The 16965-nt window shown below is 55.3% G+C and overlaps 1 protein-coding gene across 1 annotated transcript; it reads left to right on the top strand.

Moving 5' to 3' along the window:
* The first annotated feature begins 5566 nt into the window (after positions 1-5566).
* Positions 5567-10717, top strand: LOC143363295 (uncharacterized). The gene has a single exon (XM_076803909.1). It carries the CDS (start codon positions 5567-5569, stop codon positions 10715-10717), a length of 5151 nt encoding a protein of 1716 aa, XP_076660024.1.
* Positions 10718-16965: the final 6248 nt, after the last annotated feature.

The following is a 16965-nucleotide window of genomic DNA, read 5'->3' as shown; positions in this document are numbered from 1 at the left end:
GTGACGGGATAGGGATGGGGGGACTCCGGCCAGGCTTGAGGACGGGATAGGGATCGGGGGGACGTGGGTCTGGCTTGGGGACGGGATAGGGAACAGGGGGACGTGAGCCAGGCTTGAGGACGGGATAGGGAACAGGAGAACGTGAGCCAGGCTTGCGGACGGGATAGGGAACAGGGGGACGTGGGCCAGGCTTGACGACGGCATAGGGATCAGCGGAACGTGGGCCAGGATTGAGGACGTGATAGGGATCAGGGGGACTCCGGCCAGGCTTGGTGACGGGATAGGGATGCGGGGGACTCCGGCCAGGATTGAGGATGGGATAGGGATCGGCGGGACACCGGCCAGGCTTGAGGACGGGATAGGGATTAGGGCGCCGTTGGCCAGGCTTTAGGACGGGATAGTTATCAGAGGAACGTGGGCCAGGCTTGAGAATGGGATGGCGATCAGGGGGACGTGGGCCGGGCTTGTCGACGGCATAGGGATCAGGGGGACTCCGGCCAGGCTTGAGGACGAGGTAGGGATCAGGGGGACTCCGGCCAGGCTTGAGGACGGGATAGGGATCGGGGGGACGTGGGTCTGGCTTGAGGACGGGATAGGGAACAGGGGGACGTGAGCCAGGCTTGAGGACGGGATAGGGAACAGGGGGACTCCGGCCAGGCTTGCGGACGGGATAGGGATTAGGGGGCCGTTGGCCAGGCTTGAGGACGGGATAGGGAACAGGGGGACGTGAGCCAGGCTTGAGGACGGGATAGGGAACAGGGGGACGTGGGCCAGGCTTGACGACGGCATAGGGATCAGCGGAACGTGGGCCAGGATTGAGGACGGGATAGGGATCGGGGGGCCGTGGGCCAGGCTTGAGGACGTAATAGGGATGAGTGCGACGTGGGCCAGGCTTGAGGATGGGATAGGGATCAGGGGGACGTGGGCCAAGCTTGAGGACCGTATAGGGATCGGGGGACTCCGACCAGGATTGAGGACGGGATAGGGATCGGGGGGACGTGGGCCTGGCATGGAGACGGGATAGGGTTCGGAGGGACTCCTGCCAGGCTTGAGGACGAGATAGGGATCAGGGGGACGTGGGCCAAGCTTGAGGACCGTATAGGGATCGGGGGACTCCGACCAGGATTGAGGACGGAATAGGGATCGGGGGGATCATATCCCTAAAATCCTCTACGCTCCACCTCCTCGTGGTGGTCCCTGGGAACACACATAGTTGTGTGTTGCTAACGGAGCGAGGGGTATTCCGCGGGAAGTAGTCCCAATGATGTGTGAGGCGATGCCGGCGGGATCTTCGGATCCTGGCAGGGCCTTTTTTTTTTTTTTTTTTTTTTTATCGTGAGGAAATGTTTTATACATACCCCGACTCCCTGGGGGAAGCCGGGGTTATGTGGGATTCTCCCCGGGGGCGAGCCCCCGGAGACTACCCACTAAAACCTCACGCCAACCTAAGCTACACGGCAGAGTTGGGCAGTATCCGATGAAAAATTTATTTGAAGCGCCTTCGGATACAAATTCTCTGTTCTTTTGTTTCTATTCGAAGTCGGATGAATCGCGAGCAGTTATTTGTATCTTTATTCGACGAGCGTCTGGTTTCGAGATTTGTATTCGATGTGCCTCCGGATGATTTTCTGGCTACGTCAGGATTTATTCGGATGGTCGATTGCAACGCCCCCATTTATTCGACGGATTTATTTGTAGATACTCGGCGTCCGCCGACCATCCGAACGATTTTAGGCGTCGAATAAAAATTAATTTCAGAATGTATTCGAAGGCAGATGTCGCGGCGAAATTTATTCGTAACTTTTATTCGATATCCGAAGCTCGATGTGGCCAGACGATTTATTTGAGGATTTATTCGGGACGAGTATTTGGCAGAGATGAAAATGAAATGTATCTTTTATTCGAAATTGTATTCGATGGTCGGATGGCCGACTTTTTTATCCGACGTTGCCAAGCCATAATACGTAAATACGTACCACGGTACAGTGACTACCATTAATAATCGAACACTTTTTATCGTTTAAACTTTTAACGCTTGTTTACATAAATAAATTTTGATTATTTAAACAATTGTTTAAACAAATAAATTTTTGTTATTGAAACAAATGTTTACACCAGTACATTTTTACTAGTTAAACGCTAGCTTACACAAATAAATTTGTATTATTTAAACAATTGTTTAAACAAATAAATTTTTATTATTGAAACAAATGTTTACACCAGTACATTTTTACTAGTTAAACGCTAGCTTACACAAATAAATTTGTATTATTTAAACAATTGTTTAAACAAATAAATTTTTATTATTGAAACAAATGTTTACACCAGTACATTTTTACTAGTTAAACGCTAGTCTTCACAATTAAATTTTTATTATTTAAACGATTGTTTAAACAAATAAATTTTTATTATTAAAACAAATGTTTGAACCAGTACATTTGTATTATTGAAACAAATGATTAAACCAGTACATTTTTATTACTTAAAATATTGTTTAAACAAACACATTTTTATTACTTAAACAATTTACGTCACGTTTTGCAGTGAGTAAAACTCTTTATAAGAAAAGGAAATATCATTGGGTTTCACCATTGGTACTCTGCTGGATGTTAAGTTATTAAGACAATTTTATAAAGAACTCTTTAGATTATGTATTATGTACAGGTACACGTACATATGTAGGCATTGCATGCTATGGCATTTTTCTGTCTACGGTTCTGAATTACCGACTCTGTAGAACATGCTCTGGTACGGCAGCGGACTCTATCGAAATGGAACGGTCAGCTAGTGAAATAAAATTCGTTGATAAACTTCGAAGGAAACGTTTCAATACTGGCACCGTCTAACTTATCAGATTTGTGACGTGTTTAGACTTGTTTTCATCAGCAAACTATTTGCAATCGATTAATAATGTTCCCATGGCAGAATTATGAATTGTAACACACATTTTATTGTTATTAATAAGTGATGGTGAAACGCTTACATTGTTGTCTCCAGGCGGCACATGACGCGACGCTCCATATGGTCGTGATTCAGTATCAGAGGCAACATTGTAACCAGTAGCGTATTGGCGTTTACCAACTATATCTAATATTATTTCTTATTAACGTTACCATAATGATATCATTACCTACCGATTGAAAATGTTTTCCTGAACAAAATAAGCCCAAACATGGTACAAATCGAATAATAATATCATCGGGTTGTGCTGCCTTTTTCTAGCGCCATCGGCCACGCGGCCGTGTTTGCATGCTGTCCTTTTCTATCTACGTTCGCCGCAGTCGAAGCGGCTACAAATATATGCATATATATGTGCAATCACAGGCGACGATATACATATGTTCATGTGTGCAACGACAGACGTCGATCCCTGCCGAATGATTCCGAGAGTAGAAGAACGAAACATGTGTTACTTTCTTTTTGGCCGAAGGTGTGCGTTGTTTTCAACAAATGCAATCTTTTCATAGAAGGGAACTTTTTAAAAATTTGCAAAAAAATGAGGATATAGCCCCAAGTGTCCTCTTTACAGACCTGTTTTTTAAAAAGATGAACATTTTAAAATTAACGAAATTAAAATTATCTGAAGCGAATGCTGCATCGCGATACACAGCCTTGGACGGCCGGACACTGTGCTGGGTCGAGAAATTTCGTGACATTTTACAATAAATGTTGAACCGTAAGAGATATCAGCATGAAATTTGCAGTAAACTTCGTTAAAAAATTATGCCTATCCACTGATAATTGTCGTCATAAATATATATTTTCAGTAATAATTTTTTAATTCATTGTTTCAATGGTTAACTTGTTATTTATTTAGTACTGTTCCAGATAATTTAAATCATCGATGTCTTTGATTCTAAATTTCTGCATGTTCTACAGAGTCTGTAATTCAGAACCGTAGACAGAAAAATTCCATAGCATGCAATGCCTATGTACGTATACCTGTACATAATACATAATCTAAAGAGTTCTTTATAAAATTGTCTTAATACCTTAATATCCAGCAGAGTACCGATGGTGAAACCCAATGACATTTCCTTTTATTATAAAGACTTTTACTCATTGCAAAAGGTGACGTAAATTGTTTAAGTAATAAAAATGTGTTTGTTTAAACAATATTTTAAGTAATCAAAATGTACTGGTTTAAACATTTGTTTCAATAATCAAAATTTATTTGTTTAAACAATTGTTTAAATAATAAAAATGTATTGGTTTAAACATTTGTTTCAATAATAAAAATTTATTTGTTTAAACAACCGTGTAAGTAATAAAAATGTATTGGTTTAAACATTTGTTTCAATAATAAAAATTTATTTGTTTAAACAATTGTTTAAATAATAAAAATTTATTTGTTTAAACAAACGTTTAAGTAATAAAAATGTATTTGTTTAAACAATTGTTTAAATAATAAAATTTTATTTGTTGAAACAATTGTTTAAATAGTAAAAATGTATTGGTTTAAACATTTGTTTCAATAATAAAAATTTATTTGTTTAAACAATCGTTTAAGTAATAAAAATATATCGGTTGAAAGATCTGATTAAATAATAAAAATTCATTTATTAAACAGTCATTTAAATAATAAACATTTACCTATGTAAACCTCTGTTTAAATAATACAAATCTATTTGCTTAAACAATCGTTTAAATAATGAACATGTATGTGTTTAAACATTCGTTTAAATAATACAAATTCATTGGTTTAAACAATCGTTTAATTAATAAATAGTGTTTGAATATTAATGGGAGTGTTTAAAATCTGCATCGGCGGATTTCTCGTCGCCGTCTTCATTATAATTCGATTCCCCGAATTAACCGTTTAATCCGGGTATTATTGCCACCGACACCGGCGTCGTGCATGAGCGATCACGCATCGGCGTTTTTGCCCGTCGCCGGTAAACACCGTCTTCCTCGCGCGACAACAGTCAGCTGTTCGAATATGTAAACACTGGCTCTCGTGCGATTCTCATGCACGCGCCGCGCGGGCCGTTGGTTGTTGTCCAAACTCCGAAATCCACTGCCTCTACCCTTTGTTCCCATCGCAGCCCCGACCGTTGGGACGCCGTTAGGACGTCCTAACGAACGGGCTGCTCTGCCTCATCCTTGCCTATTTCGAAAATCCCACTCCTCATCCTGCCGAAACCAACGGCCCGCGTTAGTATAAGTAGACCTGCGTTTCCGAAACGGGTGTCTTTTGACTCCTGCTCGTGATCGACTGATCCTTGCATAGCGCTGATTTATTGTCTTTACGATCGACTGATCGCCGTCTAATACAAGTGTCTGCGGGCTTCGCGTTCACTCCTGTACCGTTACTGTTACCGTTCGTGAATATATCTTTTGTTTTCATTATATACTCTCTCGTTCGTCACACTATCCTCCTTCCTTACATATTTCACTTTTCTTTCTCTACTGCACCTTTTCTGAGTCCTTCTGACTCAGCACTTGGCTATATTCCGCAACATTTGGTCCTTCGAGCCGGATTCCTTTCCACTTTTCCATCCACGCGCACTTCTCCATCTCTTTTCTTGTATACTTTTCCTTTCTCTTCTTCTCCTTTCTACTCGTCATGGACTCGCTTATCGCCCATCAACACATTCTGTTCGGGCGCATCGCACGAACCGTGGACAATCTCCGGAAGCAGGGCAAAGCGAATATCAACAAGGGGACGATTTTGGCCAAATTGTCTTGTTTGGACCAGGCCTGGGCGCAGTTTCAAGACCGCGACGCTCAAATCATCGCCTCCACTACTGAGGAGAACCGTCAGGTGGACTACTTCACCGAGGACTTCTTCGACCAAACGCAGGATGTGTACTGCAATCAGAAGGGAATTCTGTCCACGATGCTCGAAGACGTCGAGCAGAGTCAGGCACCCTCAACTGCAGGACATCCACCCACGCCAGGGCCCAGACCTCGATCGTCACTGCCACGGATCACACTGCCCACGTTCTCCGGTCAATTTACTGACTGGACGCGATTCCGGGACCTCTTCATGTCCTTGGTCATCGACGACGAGGCCTGGACGGATGCAGAGCGCTTCCACTACCTGTCGGCGAGCCTCACCGGGGAAGCAGCGCAGCTGATTCAACGGATTCCCGTCACTGCCGCCAACTTTGACCAGGCCTGGAAACTGCTAGAGCACCGCTACCAGAATCGACGACTTCTGGTTGCCGCGCAGTTCGACGCATTGTACAACATCAAGCCATGTGTCAATCACAGTGCAACGGAGCTCAAGGGCCTCTTGAACTCCACGTGCAACGCGACGGCGGTCCTGAACAGCCTCGGGGTACCAGTCACCGACGAATCCCACTGGATCGTCCACCATACCATCCGTCGACTGGACCGACACACCTTGAAGGAGTGGGAAAAGTCCCTGGGAAACAGCGTGAATCTCCCCGCCTTCTCGGAACTCCTCGAATTTCTCGAGACGACGACGAGAACTCTCGAGGCTTTCGAGTTCCGTCAGGGGACTCGCACTCCCGCACCATCAAAACCGCCGCCCACGAAGGTCAAGGCGCTACACACCGCCACGGACGCCGCATCGAGGCCTCGGTGCAACCTGTGCCAAGGAGACCACATTTTGTGTTTTTGCAGCGCGTTCCGATCCTTGACCCCTGCAGCCCGTCTCCAAATGGTCACGAGTCGCCGCTGGTGTAAAAACTGCCTCGGTCCGCACACCGTCGGGAACTGTCCGTCGGCAAAGCGGTGCCAACGGTGTGCCCAACCACACCACACGATGCTGCACGAGGCGTCCGACGGATCCAGCAACGCATCGACGGTCGCAACGCTGCACACCACGAAGAGGCTCAACTCCACCTCTGACTCAGGTCCTGTCTTGCTCGCCACCGCCCTGGTCACAGCGACTGCAGGACGCCGGATGGTCACAGCTCGCGCACTGATTGACCCCTGCTCTGAGGTGTCGCTCATCAGCGAAGCACCGGCCCAGACGATGCGACTTCCTCGGACGTCGTGTTCGCGCCTGGTCCTCGGCGCCGGAGGAAAGGCCACAGCAACCTCCCGAGGAAAGGTCAGACTGACCCTGACGTCAACCGTTCCCGGACTCGGACGGTCATGCACGGTGGAGGCACTGGTGCTGCCCAGGCTGACGGCCTACAAGCCCTCTGGTGCCACCCACACTCCGCGCTGGCCCCACATCAACGGCCTGCCGCTCGCAGACCCCAGGGCAACCTCGGCGACACCGATCGAGCTCCTGCTCGGAGCGGATGTGTATCCCCAGATTCTTCTGGAAGGGATACGTCGCGGTGGACAACACGCTCCAGTCGCTCAAGAAACCATCTTCGGGTGGATTCTTTCAGGGCCGACTGCGAGAGGAGGATCACCCTCCCGAATCGTCTCCACTCACACGACCACCACGGACGATCTGGCCGCTCTGGTGCGTCGCTTCTGGGAACAGGAGGAAGTTCCAACGACCACCAGGCACTGGAACGCAGAAGAAGAGGCCTGCGACGAGGGGTTTCGTCAGACCCACTACCGGCAGTCGGACGGACGGTACGTGGTTCGCCTCTGCTTCAAGGACGCAGTCCACGGATTAGGGGAGACGCACAGCGTTGCCCGACGCATCCTGCTGTCCACCGAACGGCGCCTCCAGACCAGTACGACCCTCCGTGACCACTATCACAACTTCATGAGAGAGTACCTGCAGCTCGGCCACATGCAGGAGGTCGCCAGGGAACTCGAGTGTCCCCAAGCGCCGCACTTTTACCTGCCTCATCACGGAGTAATGAAGGGCACGGGCGCCTCCGCAAAATTGAGGGTGGTCTTCAACGGGTCCCGACCATCTTCGACCGGCCGCTCGTTGAATGACCTCCTCTCCGCTGGTCCCAAGTTACAGCGCAACCTCATGGACATCTTACTGAGGTGGAGGCGACACAAGTTCGCTTTCCTTACGGACGTGGAAAAGATGTACCGCCAAATCCAGGTGCATCCCGACGACCGGGACTACCAGCGAGTGCTCTGGAGGGACAACCCGGACCAGAGGATCCAGGTGTTCCACCTCACCACCGTCACATACGGACTGACCTGCGCCCCTTTTCTGGCCATCCGCACCCTGCTGCAGCTTGCGGACGACGAAGAGGAGCAATTCCCACGAGGTGCCGCCATCCTGAGGGAAGCCACCTACGTGGACGACATCCTGTCCGGAGCCGATAGCGAGGACGAGGCCCGACAAACCCAGGAGGAACTCGTCGGAATCTGCAGGGCGGGCGGCTTCACGCTAAAAAAGTGGAGCGCCAACAGCACCGCCCTGACCTCGCACCTGCCCGACGAGGACCTTGCCCTGTCCTCCACGTTACCTTGGCAGCCAGAGCTGGGATGCAGTGCCTTGGGGCTGAAGTGGCACACACAGTCTGACACTCTGACCTTCAGTTTCCAGGGCCCTCCGACGTCTCCACTTCCGACACTATCGAAGCGGTATGTGCTGTCCCAGGTGGCAAAATTGTTCGACCCCCTCGGATGGCTGGCACCCGCGACCATCCGAGGGAAAATATTCCTTCAGCAGCTGTGGCAGCACCGCCTCGACTGGGACGAGCAGCTTCCATCGACCGCAGCTGAAACGTGGAGGAAACTTTCCGCCGACGCGGCCAACCTAACGTCGCTGAGGCTCCCACGATGGCTGGGCACGGAGCCAGCTACGACCACTCAGCAACTCCACGTCTTCGTGGACGCCTCCGAACGAGCCTACGCTGCAGCCGCCTACATCCGGACCAGCAACCCACACCGGACACAGGTCACTCTGGTTGCAGCAAAAACAAAGACAGCGCCGCTCCAGAGCCTGTCTCTCCCACGGCTCGAGCTGTGCGCTGCAGTACTGGGGGCCCGACTGCTATCCCACCTACGCCGCGAGATGGGACTGCAGTTCGACACGAGTCACCTCTGGTCAGACTCCACCGTCACCCTCGCATGGCTACACGGTGAACCGACGCGGTGGCGTACTTTTGTCGCCAACAGGGTGGCTGAATTCCACCGAACTGTACCGGACGTCCGCCTACACCACGTCGGCAGCCAGGACAACCCTGCCGACTGTGCCTCGCGAGGCATTCCCGCCAGCCAGCTCGCGAGTCACCCCCTATGGTGGCACGGACCCGCGTGGCTCACCGAACATCCCACGACGTGGGACACGACCTCGCCCACGCTCGACACCACCGAGGAGGAGCGGGCCCCGACGACGACCAGCTTCCACACCCGGATAGCCGACACGGAGCACGAGTCCCTGCTGCATCGTTACTCATCGCTGACCCGACTTTTGAGGGTCACTGCCTGGTGTCTGCGTTGGACGAGACGTCGACCAGCTCCGTCACCAGGAGACGTCTTCCCGATCCTGCATCCAGAGGAGGTGAGCCAAGCGGAGGCGCTCTGGATCAAGATTGTGCAGGGATCGACCTTCGAACGAGAGCTCTCTGCTCTCAACAATGGACAACCTCTTCGACCGTCCAGTGCCCTCCGAGCGACGACCCCGTTCCTCGACAACCAGGGCATTCTACGGGTGGGAGGGAGATTAAAAAACTCCCTGCTCTCCTATGACGAGCAGCACCCCATCATTCTGCCATCAGGATCAAAGTTGACCGAGATGATCGTCGAGCAGCACCACCGACGGACACTGCATGGGGGTGTGCAGTTGACCCTGGCATCCGTCCGCCAACGATTTTGGATACCACAAGGACGCCAAAACGTGAAGAAATGCGTCTCCCGCTGCATCAGATGTCTCCGATGGCGGGCGGCAACCGCCAGCCAATTAATGGGCGACCTACCACTCCACCGGGTCACGCCATCGCGCCCATTCACCCACACAGGCGTGGATTACGCCGGCCCGTTCAAATTAAAAACGGCGCCAGGACGTGGCCACAAATCTATCAAGGGGTATGTGGCCATTTTCGTTTGTTACAGCTCCCGGGCAGTCCATCTCGAAGCTGTGTCGGACTACACCACGGCCGCCTTTCTCGCAGCATTCCGGCGATTCACTGGCCGACGGGGACCATGCGCCTCTGTAACGAGCGACTGCGGCACAAATTTCGTGGGGGCTGACCAGGAACTGCGCCGCATGTTCCGGGCATCGTCCAAGGAAGCAGCTGCCATCGCCGGACAGCTGTCCAAGGAGGGAGTGCGGTGGAAATTCATTCCACCAGGAGCACCTCACTTCGGCGGGCTATGGGAGGCAGCCGTCCGCTCCGTGAAGCACCATCTCCGTCGCGTCGTCGGCGACAACGCTCACACGTACGAGGAGCTGGCGACGTTCCTCTGCCAGGTGGAGGCGTGCCTGAATTCGCGTCCACTCCAGGCACTGACGGACGACCCAGAGGACCTGACCCCCCTGACGCCGGGACACTTCCTCGTCGGAGGCCCCCTCCTGGCCACCCCGGAGCCCACGCTGCACGACGTCCCTACCTCGCGGCTCTCCCGGTGGCAACAACTCCAACAGCGGGTGGAACATTTTTGGCGACGTTGGTCCGCAGAATACCTGCACCAAATTCAAACGCGAAGGAAGTGGACAACCACCCAGCCATCCCTGGGCGTCGGGGACCTCGTGCTGGTGAAGTCCGAAGCCACCCCCCCCACGAAGTGGCCGCTCGCACGCATCACCGACGTCCACCCTGGAGCCGACGGCCATGTCCGGGTCATCACCGTTAGAACAGCCACCACTTCGTTCACCCGGCCGGTAACAAAAATAGTCCGACTTCTCCAGACCGGAGAGAACCAGGCATAACCTGCCGTCGCGCCGCGCCGTCCGTCGACATTCCCCCGCTTCCGCGATCTGTCCACATTCGGCGATAGCCGAAGGCGGGCGGAATGTTTAAAATCTGCATCGGCGGATTTCTCGTCGCCGTCTTCATTATAATTCGATTCCCCGAATTAACCGTTTAATCCGGGTATTATTGCCACCGACACCGGCGTCGTGCATGAGCGATCACGCATCGGCGTTTTTGCCCGTCGCCGGTAAACACCGTCTTCCTCGCGCGACAACAGTCAGCTGTTCGAATATGTAAACACTGGCTCTCGTGCGATTCTCATGCACGCGCCGCGCGGGCCGTTGGTTGTTGTCCAAACTCCGAAATCCACTGCCTCTACCCTTTGTTCCCATCGCAGCCCCGACCGTTGGGACGCCGTTAGGACGTCCTAACGAACGGGCTGCTCTGCCTCATCCTTGCCTATTTCGAAAATCCCACTCCTCATCCTGCCGAAACCAACGGCCCGCGTTAGTATAAGTAGACCTGCGTTTCCGAAACGGGTGTCTTTTGACTCCTGCTCGTGATCGACTGATCCTTGCATAGCGCTGATTTATTGTCTTTACGATCGACTGATCGCCGTCTAATACAAGTGTCTGCGGGCTTCGCGTTCACTCCTGTACCGTTACTGTTACCGTTCGTGAATATATCTTTTGTTTTCATTATATACTCTCTCGTTCGTCACACTATCCTCCTTCCTTACATATTTCACTTTTCTTTCTCTACTGCACCTTTTCTGAGTCCTTCTGACTCAGCACTTGGCTATATTCCGCAACAGGGAGTCACTATACCATAGGACGTACTTGCATATTACAACGTAAGTATTATGATTTGGCAACGTCGCTCGGTCTTTTATCCGAACTTCGAATACAATTTCGAATAAAAGATACATTTGATTTTCATTTATTCCTCATGCTCGTCTCGAATAAAAAATCGAATAAATCATCTTCCCTACATCGACCATCCGAATAAATCTCTGGGCCACGCAAAAATCGTACGTCGAAAATCTAAGATACATTCTGAGTTGCGAGTATCTGACGAAATTGACCGTCGAATACATGGGGGCGCTGCTAAAAACTATCGAATAAAAATCAAAGATACTTTCCAACTCATCAGCTGTATCTTCGGATACATTCTCTCAAATAAAAAATCTCGCCGCTAGAGGCGTCGGATACGCATAGCCGTTGCTCCGCAATTCGGATGACCCACGGACGACAAATGAAAATCGTGAAAAGTATCCGACGGATAGACTGCGGTGAATATGTATCCGAGAGAAACGAGTTCGAATAAAAAATAGATTTCATTTATTTGTATTCGAAATTTTAAAATAAATTTTTGCCCAACTCTGCTACACGGGAGGTGCCTGGATCACGCGAGTACTCAACAGGACACCTCCCAGCTATCATCATGCCCCGGGGGGGGGGGGGGTTAACCTCCCCCACTGCCTACGCTATAAGACCCAGGGCGGAGGGACCCGCCCGGTGTCCCCATCCCTGGAGCCTTCGGATTGGGCTTCCCGAGCTCCAGCTCGGTCCACCCACAACTCCCGGAGTCCTCGTGTCCCGCTCGGGGCCGGTGTCCCGAAGGAACCAGCCCCGGCCGAGACAAGAAGACGCCGCCACCGGAAGGAAGGGCCGTCGGAGGCGCGATCCGGCACGCCCCGACCCTTCCTTTCCCCAAACCCCCCACGTATTCCCCTCCCCAATCGGGGAGGGACGGACCGACACCCCCCTACACCGGGAAACTAACCCGGGGGGTGTCGGCCTATCACGGGGGAGCTATGCTCCCCCCCGGGGGCCCGGGTCAGCTCACACCCCGGGCCAGCTCACACCCCGGGCCCCCAAGTACACCGCCCCCAGTTGTGGGGGCGTAACAGGGCGCGGGGAAACTCCCCGCGCCAACCCCACTCCGCCCCCCACCACCGGGGGCACACTTTGCGCGGGGGAGACCCCCGCGCCCTCCCTACACTCTCCGCCCCCCTTCTGGGGGGCACACGTCGGCGCGGGGGTCGTCCCTGCGCCCACACCCTCCTCGCGGAGCCCGGGTCCCGTTCCCGGGCCCGCTCGGCGGCCTCCTTCTGGGTCATTACTACCTCACAGAAGGAGGCCACCGCAATCCTGGCAGGGCCTCCCTTGCCGGTAAGGCTCACACGGAGGGATAAAAACCGCGGACCAATGGGTCCTGCGATAACGACCGGGGAGGTCGCCGCAGGGCCCTTGCCGTAAACCGGTGGTCATGTTTAACCGGAACGGTGGTCTTGCCTCAATCGGCCGGGCCGCGAGGATGATAACCTCTATAATAAATCCCCAACCCTAAGCTTAGGTGCGCGGTGAGAGGGTATGCCCTGGTTACAGGGGTACACCAGTCGCGAGCGCACCAACCACCACTGGATACCTGGCGCCTCCAGTGAGTATATAGCCTTACCCGGGTAGTGGGGGCTCTGCCCGGGTGGACCTCTTTTCCCGCCGTATTCGTGGGACGAAATATGGAATTTAAAAATAAAAACAAAACTGAAGAAGGTAAGGAGGGGGCACCAGTCCCGAAAGTGGTAGTGGAGGGAGTTGGGGCGGTCCTGGACCTGTCCCAGGAGGAGAGGCGCCGGACCCCAGCTGTTGGGGACTGAGGGGAACGAGGGGACGTGGTCGGCGCGGCGAGTCGGTGGACCGATTATCGGACCACTCGACCCACTCGGCGCCCCCCATCCCCAGCGGGGCGGGCACGAAGAGGTCGCTGACCCCTCCGGGCGTGCCACAGCCGAACCCGTCGCAGAAAAAGCGGGAGCGACTGGACGAGGTCGTCCGCCCGGACATAAGGTACATGCTCCCCGGGGAGCTGTCCGCCCTTATAGCGGAAAAGTCGGACGTTGCCCGGGAGCTGGCGGAGGCGAGCCGGAACCTCAAGGGCACGCACCTCAAAGGGATCCGCGACGCCTCCGAGGATATAAAGGCGGCAGTGCGGGAGTTGGAGCGGAGGGGTATCCAGGTTGGACCCCCCGCCGACTCCCGCGACCCGGACTCCCAGGCGGATGTCGGGGACGCCGCTTTGCGGATGGAGAACGCGGCGCTCAGGAGGGAGCTCTTGGAGACCCGCGACTCGCTTCGGGCCATTAGGGGAGAATTAATGGTGATGAAGCGGTTGCAGGACGCTCCCCCCCTGCCGCAAGTCTCCGCCCCCGAGGTCGGTGAGGTCACTGCGACCCCGGCGAAGCAGCTGGACCTTATGGCCCAGATGCGGGCCCTCATGGAGGAGGGCCTCAGATCCCTCCGCGAAGAGATGCGGAGGGAGCTGCGCCGGGTGACCGGGCATGGTGCCCGTGGGGAGCCCCGGCCGCCGCCGCCGGCCCTTCCGGCGCCGCCGCGGCCCGTCCCCGCGCCTGCTCCGCCGACGCCTGTCCCTGCCCCTGCCCCGGGGACGGGGGAGAAGAAGAAGAAGAAGAAGAAGGGGAAGAAGGCTGGGGAGGCTCCCCAGCCTTCGGTCGCCCGCCCGGACCCGCCCCCTGCGCCTGCACCGGGTACCCCGGCTAAGCCGGGGACCTGGGCGGCGGTGGTCGGGAGGCGGGCCATCTCCGCGGCCAAGGCCGCGGCTAAGGCTGCGGCCCAAGTAGCGGCAGCCGCCTCGGCCGGCGCCGCTATGCCTAGGAAGGCCGCTGCCCCCGCCCCAAAGAGGGGTAAGGCAGCGGCCAAGGTGAAGGCTCCCCCTCGATCGGCCGCGGTGACCGTCACCGTGCCGGAGGGGAGCAAAGCCTCATATGAGGAGGCCATTACGAGGGCCCTCCAGGGCGTCGATCCCGACGCCCTGGGCATTGGGGCCCTCAATTGGAAGCGGGCGGTATCCGGGGGCCTCATTATAGAGGTCCACGGTGCCGATGGGGGCCCCAAGGCTGACGCCTTGGCCGCCAAGATGGCCGCCGTCCTGGGGGGATGGATGTAAGGGTGTCCAGGCCCGTCAAGAAGGCGGAATTCCGCCTGACGGGCCTGGAAGTCTCGGTTACCCCCCGGGAGGTGACGGAAGCGGTGGCGAAGGCCGGGGGCTATACCGCCGAGTCGGTCAGGGTGGGGGAACTCAAAGCCCCGCCCAACGGACTCGGCACAGTATGGGTGCAGTGCCCGGCTGTGGCGGCCTTGGCCATTCAGAAGGCCGGGAGGATTCGCGTGGGGTGGTCCACCGCCCAGGTGGTGGTGCTGGCACCACGGCCAATGCAGTGTTTCCGCTGCCTGGCCCTTGGCCACGTGCGGCAGCGGTGCACTGCAGAGGTCGACCGCAGCGGTCATTGCTACCGCTGCGGGGACGCCACGCACCGGGCGGTGGACTGTAAGAGTCCGCCCCATTGCGTGGTCTGCGCGGCCTTGGGAAGGCCGGCGGGGAGCAAGGCGTGCTCCCCGCCGCCAAAGGGCAAGAAGAAGGTAAAGGGGGCCGGCGGTGTGGCGCCACCCCAAACCCCGGAAATACCGGGGGGAAAGTCGGCCACTCCCCCAACCCCTAGGGAGGGTGAATCGATGGAGGTGGACACGGCCCCCAGCGGGACGGGGGGTAATGACCCCCCGCCACCCGCACCGGCGGCTAAGGAGGGGACCAGCGTGAAGGCCAATTAATGGCCCCTATTCCGCGCTGGTCCCCTCTCCCGGTACTCCAGGCCAACCTCAACCACTGCCGCCAGGCGCAGGACCTGATGGTCCAGTGCCTGGAGGAGTGGGGGGTTGGCCTGGCCGTCGCCACGTAGCCGTACAGGGTCCCCGACCATCCACACTGGTCCGGGGACGTTGACGGCTCCGTGGCGATATGGTGGCGTCGACACTCGGCGACTGTGCCCCCCTGCTCCGTGGTCGAACGGGGCAGGGGGATGGTTATGGTTAAGTGGGGAAGGTTTCTGGTCGTGGGGTGCTACAGCTCACCCAGTTATGACTCCGCCGAATTAGGGATGTTCCTGGACTGGCTGGGGCTTATGATAGCCCCGTATATAGCCGGTCCGGTGTTGGTCCTGGGGGACCTCAATGCGAGGTCCACCACCTGGGGTAACCCCGGGACCAACGCTCGAGGCGGAGTCCTGGAAGACTGGGCGGAGGGGATGGAGCTCCGGTTGCTAAACCGGGGCTCCGTGCCTACGTGCGTGAGGTGGAATGGCTGGTCAATTGTGGACGTGTCATTCGCGACAGCCGCCGCCTCGCGCCGTGTGTCCAATTGGCGGGTCTGGAGTGGAGAGACCTTGTCGGACCACAGCTATGTCCTGATGGACGTGGCTGTGGTCTCGGACTCGCCATTGCACACGCCCCTCCGACGTGGCACCCCGTCAGCGCCCAGATGGGCGCTGAAACGACTGGACGGGGACCTCCTGAGGGCCGTGATTATCGGCTCCGCCTGGCCTTCGGCCAGGGAGCGTGAGGCAGACGAGGGGGCGGCTTGGATCCGGGGCACGTTGCAGATGATCTGTGACGTGGCGATGCCCCGGGTCCGAGCTCAGCCCCCGAGAAAGTCAGTTTACTGGTGGTCGGGGGAGCTGGCCGAACTCCGCAGTTCGGCCGGCCGAGCCCGCCGCCAGTATGCCCGCGCCCGTCGCCGCCATTTTTTGGGCGGCGACGCGGAGCCGAGGGTCGCCGAGCTGTACAGGGAGTACAGATCGGCGGCCGTGGCCCTCAAGCGTGCAATTGCCGCTGCTAAGGCCAAGGCCTGGGATGAGCTCCTGCTCACCCTCCGTGACGATCCGTGGGGACGCCCGTATAAGGCGGTGCTTGGGAAGCTCCGCCCCTGGGCGTCCCCGGTTACGGAGAGGCTAGACCCGGAATTTCTGGGGCGCGTCGTTGACACCCTCTTCCCCCCTGGTGATGGGAATGAGGGGAGGAGGGAACGCGCCCCGGATCCGACCATGCGATGGTCGGACGACCATTCCGGGTCACTGAGTGGGAGCTGTACCAGGCCGTCCGGGAGCTTCGGGCCAGGGGCAAGAAGGCCCCTGGCCCCGATGGGGTTCCCGGTGGTATAATGGCCTTAGCTATGGAGGTCCTCGCCCCGGCGTTCAGGAGCGTCATGGACGCGAGCCTGCGCCGGGGAGTCTTCCCCACGGTGTGGAAAGATGGGTGCCTGGTTCTCCTCCAAAAGGAGGGGAAACCCGCAGAGTCTCCCTCTGCATACCGGCCGGTTTGTTTACTCGACGAGGCGGGCAAGCTATTCGAAAGGATAATTGCCGCCCGCCTCGTCGAGCATCTGTCGCGGGGTGGTCCCGACCTGTGCGACA

Source organism: Halictus rubicundus, unplaced genomic scaffold (assembly GCF_050948215.1).
Source record: "Halictus rubicundus isolate RS-2024b unplaced genomic scaffold, iyHalRubi1_principal scaffold0029, whole genome shotgun sequence".
In the NCBI taxonomy this organism is placed as follows: domain Eukaryota; kingdom Metazoa; phylum Arthropoda; class Insecta; order Hymenoptera; family Halictidae; genus Halictus; species Halictus rubicundus.
Note: the sequence above shows the minus strand (reverse complement) of the source record. Positions and strands in the feature narration are given on the sequence as shown.

Bases quoted from the DNA above. Each gene is read 5' to 3' on its own strand.
- LOC143363295 (XM_076803909.1), top strand. From the start codon at position 5,567: ATGGACTCGCTTATCGCCCATCAACACATTCTGTTCGGGCGCATCGCA.